We start from the raw sequence: 10015 nt of genomic DNA, 5'->3' as shown, positions 1-10015 counted from the left end.
CTATAAAAGGTGCATTTTAGAATCTTGAAACGCAGGCTCTACACCCGTTGTAACACGGATTAATGTGCTTCATTTTAAGAAGTTATTTGGCTACTTTAGTTGTGATAAAAACCTTATCAAAACATATGGGCTAGGCTACAYGAGGTGTGTGACTATGATTTGAAAAAGGCATGCACTGTTTCTTGCTTTACTCCACACGCTGGGCATCATTTACAAATGAAACGCTAATATTGTCACCCATCAGACTATTCTTGATTTAATCTTGTCTTTACATATACTAAATAATATATGTGTGAAATTAGTTTTGATTTAGAATGGACCTGTCTCGAAACAGGGGCAGTGGGGRAAAAMTACACTTAAATAGCTAATGGTGGATGCTTTTCCAGTGGTTCATGCCAGCCAGATAGGCTRTACTCCTGTGGAAAAGAGAAGCAATGTGCTTAATATTAGGAAAGTTGAGAAATAAATATAGTAGGCCTAGCCTATAGAAATCTCATGGGGTCCTCTTTTTAAATGGAGGCCATCACTCCGTTTTCTCATGCAATTGCATAGTCTATAGAAATGTTGCGCAACAGGCTCTCATGAAGTGTTGGATTACATTTTCATTGATGTTAGAGTGATAAGAGGGACAACAGAATGCTGAGCACCAGGCAGTTAGCAAGTTTGGTAGACTACTAATGATCATCAGCACCATCAGAGCTTGGAGAAGCTTAATTACCGTGACTAAATGGTCACGTGGAATTTGACTGCTGTCATAAGACGTGACCGCCGCTATGGCGGTCACTGTAACTAACAGCCCTACATCCACCTGGTGTCCCAGGTCTAAATCAGTGCCTGATTTAGAGGAGAACAATGAAAAAAACGCTGTGGAACTGGCATTGAGTTCCAGAGTTGAGGGCTATACTTGCGCCATGTGCATTTTCTGCTTGTATCCTGAAGTACCTCCTCTCTGAGAACCTCTTTCCGCAGTGTGTACAGGCGAATGGCCTTACTCCTGTGCATCTTCAGCTGGTGCTGGTGAGAGAACCTCTTCTCACACTGGGTAAGCTGTAGGATCCCTCCCCTCTGTGGACTCTCTGGTGTCTCTTCAGGTTGGACGAGTGTGAAAAACTGGCCTGACATGTCGCAGCCGAATGGTTTCTCCCCTGTGTGGACCCTCTGGTGCCTCTTCAGGCTGGACAAGTGTGAAAAGCTGTCCTGACACATGTCGCAGCCGAATGGTTTCTCCCCCGTGTGCATCCTTTGGTGGATCTCCACCTGTTTGGGGAAACGGAAGGCTTTCCCACAGAACGGACACGGGAAGCGCTTTTCTGTGCCACCGGATCTACTGATAGATTTACTGCTACTGTCATTTGTCAATGGGCTTGTGTAGCCATTTAATGTTGAGGCACTGTCATTGTCTGAGGTCTGGTTTAACATTAGAAGAGTGTGAGGAGGATGAAGGCCAGGGAGTGTCTGTGTTGTCGCAGGGTCCATGTTCCAGTTGATAGATCCTATAGAAGGCAGGCTGAAGGCAGCACCTGTTAGGGGGTTAACCTGAGGCGAAATCAGTCTCTCTGAATCACAACTATAGGAGCAGGACGGAGCATCGCTAGCCGAGTCTGTGTCTGGTCTCTCCTGCCGCATATGGACACCACCTCGTCCCTGCAGACCAAATCTACCCCTCGCCCTGGTCTCAGCCAGTCTGTTGTTATGGAGACTAAGTTCGGTTGTTGTTTTGTGTTTCACTGTCTGTTTCTGGTTGTTGTGCCCCAACCCAGAGTTGAAGACGTTGTCCCATCCACTGGCCTCCACTATGTCGCGTCTGGTCCTGGCCTGCTCTGTGATGTTGTCCCCTGGGCCCTTGGCTGCACCCGTCTGGGTCTGGGAATCCAAGATGGCCGTCCAGTCTCCTCTGTTAGCCTCCAGCCAACCACCTGCAGGAAGATGTTACAAAATAGACTTTACAAACATGGCAGAGAACTCTACATATGGAGATTTCATTGTTTCAAATCATAGCCAGGTGCATCACTATTACTGTATGTAGGCTATATGTATTTCTCCCTTACCTTGCTCCCCCATCTTCAGTCCACTTAGCAGGTCAATGCTCTCTGGTCCGTTTTCTATTGTCTCCTCTTTGACCAGCAGCAGATCAGGCTTCCCATCCTCCATGTCTACTGACTGTCAGAGATACAGAGTGAGAGGATGTTGGATCAAAGAAATCTGATAGGTGCACCCTGCTATGAAGCATCTTCTGATTGGGCAATGAGGGAGTACTATGCAAACGTGTTACTTCATTTGATTACTTGACACTTAAGACCAAATTAATCAAGACCGTATCCACAAGAATCTGTCGGAAGTTTACATACACCTTAGCCAAATACATTTAAACTCAGTTTTTCACAATTCCTGACATTTAATCCTATTAAAAAATGCCCTGTCTTAGTTCAGTTAGCATCACCACTTTATTTTAAGAATGTGAAAATGTCAGAATAATAGTAGAGAATCTTTTATTTCTTTCATCACATTCCCAGTGGGTCAGAAGTTTACATACACTCAATTAGTATTTGGTAGYATTGCCTTTAAATTGATTCACTTGGGTCAAACGTTTTGGGTAGCCTTCCACAAGCTTCCCACAATAAGTTGGGGGAATTTTGGCCCATTCCTCCTGACTGAGCTGGTATAACTGAGTCAGGTTTGTAGGCAGGTGCTTTTTGTTGAATGTCCTCAGCGGCAGAGGACAATTCAGATTTACTTGGCATGAGTATGAGCTCACCACACTGTTGATCGAGGGGAGTGGAACCGTGCGGAACTCTCTGTATGGTCCGTTGTGGTCATTGTGTTTCCGGTTGTGTGGATAGAGGTGTTTCATGCTGTGATATGGGGAGGCAGACACGACAACGTTCACGACGGTACATATTGGGCCGTTGATCACATGTGTGCGCTGTTTATTTCGAAGTAAGACTCCTCAGATTATTGCATTCGGTATCATTCCGGGTTTGTGCAAGTTCTTGGTCTCATAACAGAGCTTGTGAGTTTCACTGTGACAGGGTGCTGTTATCTTTTCAAGGTTAAAATGGGCCGGTGGTTCTTACTATACGCTGTCCCTTCTTTTGTGTGTTGCGGGAGGTCTGCGGATGTAGACAGGGCTGCAGGTCCTGTGGAGGATGTCGTTTCTTGGCTCTGTGCTCAACTTGTGGTGGCATGGAAAAGTGGTGTAGATGGAGAGGGATGTTGGGTTGAGCAGTTCGTTGGTCTCCTGCCCATTGCAGGGGGTCGGTTCACATCGGAGTATAGGTTGCAGACGACAATACAACAAATCCATCCCCTGTACACGTGCATATACGGCGGACCTACGCCTCTCGTGCTCCGCCATTCGGGACCACTACAAAGCAATCACCGCTGGTCGTGTCCTTGCGGCTTGGGCGCGTGCAGCGGGTGTTGTAGGTTCCCCGAAGCCCTACGGATAACCCGTATCGGGCTCAACGAAGGCGAGGACTGTCTCATCGGACGCGCTTGAGTTCGGCAACGCGACCGGTTCTCAAGTCAGAGAGCGCTTGAGCACCTCCTTCTAACTCTAGCTACTCCACACCATATGGCTTTTTCACACACACAGGATCCTGCCATCGCACTAGGGCTCAAGATCCACGACGAAGGACGACGCTGGAAGCCACTGCGGAATGCTCCGGCCTTGCTTTTCTGCCTACGCAGCTCTCAGAGATCCATACTATTCTTACTGACTGTCCACTCGGCTCAGACCGCGCTCTACTTATGCCCGGGCACCCATTTTGCCTCATCCTCATCGGGGGACTCTCCAGAGTGACTCGCCTTCGAGGTGCAACTCTGGCACCGCCTTCTGGATTTGGCCTGTCGATTGTTTCGGTCTGTATCCGCTAATCCGAGGCTATATTGTGAGCGGCGCGGTAGGCATACCCTATATCTCTTGGTTTCACCCTGGACCAAGACAATCAAGAACTCGAGGTCGTGCTCTAGAAGGGGACTGGACCACTCTCTGGTGCTACATGTCGTTCTGTTCCTTGATGCTCAGCTTATCCTTCATACGTGCTTGAGTGGATTCTTTGGAAAGGTGGTTGCCTCACGATATAGAAACCCGTCGATGAGGCATATATCAAGTGATGTGTTGTTCTGTTAAATTGGAACGTTTTAAAAGTGGAGGGCTGCATCGACCTGGTCCACTTGTTGTCGCTCGGCTTCACACGTAGGAAAATGCTTAGAGTAGTGGCGACTTCATTTAGAAACCAGGTGAGCATCAGTTCATCTCCACCACATGGCGAAGCCAAGTAGATTGTGGTGCTGTAGAAAAGGTGGTTATCAGGGGGTTAGCAGCTTCTCATAGACTCGCACCCGTATCATTGTACCTCACTCATAGACCTGGTTCTCTCTGGCCACGAGCTACTCAGGTCCCCACTCTTCCCTCTATCACTACCTGCTTGCCCCGCCTCCCTTACCTTTCAACACACCTTTACCCCCACCTGTATATACTCTCCCGTCCATCTCCCACGTTCCTGTGCACTCCCTGTTCTCTCTCGCGCGCCACTGCATTGCCCGACCTATTTTCCTGCACCGTCATGTTTGAGGTCAACTGGCTACGACCGGTGGCTCTGGCCCTTGCCCGACCCCACATTGATGGCCCTCTCCATGGATATCAGGCGTGGTCTGATCTGCCGGATGGTGACCAGCCACTTCTCCTTCCTCTGCTTCTGGCTGCTGTTTTGGGCCTGTGTGCACATCGCCTGTCTTTGCGTGCCGTTTCCTCTAGTTGTCGCCCTAATCGCGGTTCTAGCCTCACAATTGGTCTCAGGTAAGGATACGTCCGCCATACTGCACGGGATAGGACACAAAGGGTCCATACGAGACACTGGAGCTGTGGCGACAAAGTGGTTGCTGTGTTCTGTGGAGTGTCGGCATAAAGCTGTTCAGAGGAAGTAGCATTAGTAAAGGGAGGAAAACGGGTTCGCGCTACTCTGTGTGTCATCGCGATGGACTAGAAGCACCAAGGGTCAGGAGAAGCGCTTTCGCGAAAGCTAGGGCCGTAGTCACGAGGAGATGCCATACTGCAGACAGTCCCAGGACGCTACAGAGGGGCACTCCAGCCAGGTTTGGGTTGAAAGCAGGACGCACTTTTGCAGCCCTGCCCCTGCCCAGTAGTTGAGGAAACCTAGGTTCGTCCAGCCGAGGCCTCATATGTGCCATGGTTGTGACGTCAAATGACGGTACGAAAAACGAGAACTGTGCATCAAGAAGGCGGGTAAGGGAGCGCGTACGCTACCACTAGGTGCGGGGTATCAGGGGAGTGCTTACAAGGACAACCCATCATAGCATGCCCCCAGTGTGAGAAAAGGTGGGTCGTCGCAAGGACCGGTCTTGGAGCGAATTCTGGGTTGAGCCCCGAGTAAGACACCAAAGAGATTGGGCCAATTTACGGACCCCCTAGGACGGGCCTGTGCTGGACACTCTATGGCGAGAGATGAAAGACCAGATTCACCGCATTTTGCTAAGCTGAACAACCTGTGCAGCATGTGGAGCACGTTGACCCAGCGTTGGCAGTCTGCGACCTGAAGCCGCTTGGGCTCGAGAGACACATCGTTCTGGAATGCTATAGACACATCTCTCGAGGATGCTGCGTATCTGAGCTGTGGGGAAGACTGTGTCTTCGATAGGTGTAGAGTGCGCAATCGTCAGATTCTTTTGAGAGGAGTGTGAGCCGTGCAACCGCTAACCCACTTAGACCAAGTTGATGCTACACGCCAGTAGGTAGTCTGAACTACGTCACTTGAGGTATAGAGGACTGTCTGGATAGTTCCTCAGAACCCTTGTTGAGCCCATAGCTGGGTGCGGTGTTGAGTCTCCCACATGAGTTTCCTCCTAATGCCGACAATGCTAGACCATTCGTGGCTTGGCATGGTCTAGCGTGTGTCAGTGAGATTCTGTACCAGAGAAGTGCATTTGATTGGCTTCAATGAGAACTTTGGTCCCGTCATCTCCGATTTTATATATCCGCCCCTAGAATAAGAAAAGTCCAATATGGAGTGACACATACTGAGCATTTATATGGTTTCTGCTTCGCTACACTGTATCGATCAGCATAATGCACGATTTGGATGTTCAAAAAATGCCTATTCTCACCAAAGACTGTGCTACCAGGTATTGGAGCGAATGCTTTAGTCAAGGTCTGGGTGCAGGCAACATTTACAACTGTCAAGTGTAATACCATTTTCCCTAGACACTTTTAATCGAGACAGACAACTGAATGCAGTTTATCAGTTCACTCTGGAGACTATCTTGATGTGTTACGCGGAGAACACGAGGCATTTGTCGGGATTCCGTAACATATTACTCTATGGCAAGTGCATATGGGTGTTATCTATTAGCTATTTTTATCGAAAGCGCAGTTGTTATTTTTATTCAGAGCGATTTCGTAATGCATTCATCTTAAAGAATAAGCTGGGTGAAGACAACCACATATCACAAGTCACTGGCGAAAGGTAAGTTCACTGCTTTGGATCGTTATCTTTTGTCTCCATGAGAGTCTTCGTCAATTCTCTCCGTCAACTCACGATCGGTTTTTCAGATGTGGTTTTTGAACCTGTTACTGCGCTGAGATCACCTTCTCACCTCGAGAGGAAGGAGCCGCAACGAAGCAATGCCTCGCTAATTGTTGATATTTGCAATCGTTGCTTGACACGGCGGTGGCCCCTCCGGGTTACTTTCTAGCACGACAAGCAACGTATGTGTGGTTTTCGTAGGTCGCATTGTAAACACACTTGTTTTACCTTGTCTGACTATCAAACAGGACTACAGCTTGTCACTTTAAGACACATTTTTCTCGTTCTATCATGGGACTTCTACAATCTTTTCTGGGATGGGCAACTGCCCCTTCTCTTCTGTTATTGAAATAACCATTTACTAGCCTGAGTCGGTTTGTATTTGTCCTCTCAGCTTTGTGAGTTTCTTTATGTTTGTCCCGCTTCTTGGATTGGCCCACATTGTAATGAATTCAGGCTCTGGGGAGTTCTGTCTGACCATAATGGTGTATAGTTTGTTTTGCTCGACAGGCACCACCTCACGTATCACAGCAACCGCAAAAATCTTTTATAGAACCCATTTAATTGAGGGCAGAGGAATTGCTTGCCAATGCAGATGACCGCGGATAATAGGAATACATGTATTTTGCTCGACTCATCATGCGTCTCAAACATTAAATCATCAGCACCATGTTAAGTCTGTCTGCATGGGGATGGTAGTTGGGAGGAGTTGCTTACCCTCGGCGGCAGTGTGTTGAGTCGAGCCTCCATTTTTAAAGAATCCTAGGACTCTGTGTATTTTCTTGATCAGTCGCAGATCTATTGATAGTAGAATAGCTGAGCCCACTCCTATAGTTGGCTCTGAACGCCCAGCCCATCATCCTATCAAATGAAAGACTGAGTCTTATGGAGACGAGCTTGCTCATAACCTGTTGACCTCTGATGACAAAGCAAAGGAACTGAACTGGTTACAGTACAAGCCCCACTAATTTTATCAGCTATACTTGTCTGACTTTTGACCTATTTCTCCCCGGCATCTTTTAGCCTCCAATCATTTATACGAACGCTCATATGATCTCAATGCCATGCCACATCGCGTTTACACAAATCTGTGAACAGTAACTAGATGGGACAAATTCATATACCGAACCAATGTACCGTTTGCACCTCTCAAAACGCTAGGGGGGTCTCACAGTTCGTCCGTCACTACACTAGATCCTCTCATTTTCCGGTTGCCGCATCATAGAGGTCTGTCCTTGTGTTAGAACTGTTTTTTCCTGGGAGAGAAGTGGCTTCTTTGCTGCCTTCTGTGTGTACTGTTATCGCCAAATGACCGGGAAGGCGTGATATTTCACCTTCCCTACGTCTTTCTCACATTCCCCATCCGGCAGGCTGAGTGTGGTGTAGCCATGCACGATCGCCGTGCTACGCTGCTGCGAAGTAAGGAGGAGGCCTGGAAGGTCGATGAGGAGGGCTCTCTGTGCTGGGAAGGCTGCTCGAGACGACGGGGACCATGGTCATCTGGTAGACAAATACCAGACTACCCCCTCCGCTGAATTAGCCCAACTCCAGAGAAGCATTACTAAGCTGGAGCAGAACACAGAGAAGCACCCCAGGTCACATTCAGTCTATCATAGTGTGAAGAAGGCCACTCTTGGAATGCTACCTCTGGTGCCCTTTTTCTTTTACTTCACAGGATATATTGATACCGCTAGCTGCCCTTCGAACGGTGGCTCTGGTTGATTCCCGCTACAAAACAAGCCTTAGTTCTAAATAGCGTAGTGAGATATTTGTGGAGTGTCTAGGATCAGTCTTTAAATTGGCAATCAATAAATGGACTCTTTAGATGTGACTAATGTGAGATTGAAAGCAGCTACAGCTTGCACTAGTCTGAAGTTTTTATCATTATCACTTGCCAGGTTTTAGTCATTAAAAACGGCACAGTTTGTTCTTCGAACCGGCACAACGCTGCTTTCCTTGGACAAACCGGGTTTAATCTGTTAACAAACATAGTTTTGGCCCAAGCTTCGGGTTGAAGCGTTAAAACATCTATGTAATCTCACTGCTCACTGACCTTTACCTCCTTTTATTGAGGCTTTCCGCAATAGTCCTGTTTCATTTGGCAAATTCATCACAGACTACATAGGGACCTCTGCGCCAGAAGTGCGGTGCTGCTCGGTTGTTCTAGTAAGCGTCCCCTGCCTCCATGTGTTCCCTGATTAGGCTGAGCAGATCTGTAACCTAGCACTCACTCTTGTTGAGTCGAATTGTGAGTTCCGCTTTGTGGTCCGGGCTGACCTAGCGCTGGACCATGATTTGTGATGTATTTTTGGGTGAGGAGGGACTCTTACAGCCTTCACTTTTCAAATCACATCATGCCCTGGCAACGAGGGTCTCTCTGTTCGATCATGACATAACTATGTGCGAGCTAATAGTTCCAAGACGCTGCTTTATCTGATCACCGCTCAGAAAAAAAATTGGTACGATCTCTCAATCCTACAACAGTTTCAGGCTTCATTGGAGCCTATTTTGGGAGTAGATTAAATCCAAAACACCTTGATTAGGGTACCCCATCCTACACCTGAATGGTGTGGCCCGCTTTGTGGCCCCTGCTTAGCTCAGAACATATAGGTATCAATCATGCTCCACTTATTATTTGAGAACACCCATGGGCACCACGAACACGCTTGGAGTTACCATGCACCCACCACGCCACTGGATCTCCATCGCCATCTAAATCCCTGATTGTTGCGCCATGCTCAGGGAAAGGAGTTAACGGCCGATTCAAATGCTCTCCCACAATTAGAGATGAACGGTGCGAAAACAACGCTCGTGCAAATACACGAATCCCAAGAACAAACCCAACATCGCAACTAGACACCCTTGTGCAAAAGATGTCCTAGTGGAGGTGCAACACTCAGGCACTACATAAAGTATCCTGAAGAGGCGCACTCAGCAAGGAAGAAGCCACTTGCTCACATGTCGAGAGTTTCATAAAAAAGAATGAGCCAGGCTTATGCACATACTGCAGACAATCAGGGGACAAGGAGCTTCATAACTTTTAATTTGGAGAAATGTCTCTGGTCTGATTGAAACAAAAATAGAACTGTTTGGGCCAGTAATCACTCCTCGTTATGTTTGGAGGAAAAGAGGGTAGGCTCTGCAAGCCGAAGATCCCTATTCCCGAACAACGGAATCGCAACCACAGGGTGGCATCATCATGCCTCTGCTGCAGGAGGGACTGGTGCACTTCACAAAATAGATGACATCATGAGGAGGAAAATTGTGATATATTGAAGCAACATCTCAAGACATCAGTCAGGAAGTTAAAGCTTGGTCCCAAATGGGCAATGACCCCAAGCATACTTCCAAAGTTGTGGAAAATGGCTTAAGGACAACAAAGTCCAGGTTTGGAGTGGCCATCACAACAGCCCTGACCTCATCCTATAGAAATTTGTGGACAGGACTGAAAAGCGTGTGCGAGTAAGGAT

The 10015-nt window shown here is 47.8% G+C and overlaps 1 protein-coding gene across 3 annotated transcripts in view; it reads right to left on the bottom strand.

Annotated features, from left to right (window-relative positions):
- Positions 1–15: 15 nt before the first annotated feature.
- The window catches only part of LOC112067942 (uncharacterized), a 539689-nt gene continuing 529689 nt past the window's right edge, over positions 16–10015 (bottom strand). For all 3 annotated transcript variants that reach the window (XM_070437174.1, XM_070437175.1, XM_070437173.1), the window contains exon 6: positions 16–1916. In XM_070437174.1, coding sequence (XP_070293275.1) covers positions 823–1916 — 1094 coding nt within the window. In that variant the 3' untranslated portion in view covers positions 16–822. The remainder of the gene's footprint in view (positions 1917–10015) is intronic.

The sequence above is a fragment of the Salvelinus sp. IW2-2015 genome, linkage group LG34, assembly GCF_002910315.2.
Source record: "Salvelinus sp. IW2-2015 linkage group LG34, ASM291031v2, whole genome shotgun sequence".
Classification (NCBI taxonomy): Eukaryota; Metazoa; Chordata; class Actinopteri; order Salmoniformes; family Salmonidae; genus Salvelinus; species Salvelinus sp. IW2-2015.
Note: the sequence above shows the minus strand (reverse complement) of the source record. Positions and strands in the feature narration are given on the sequence as shown.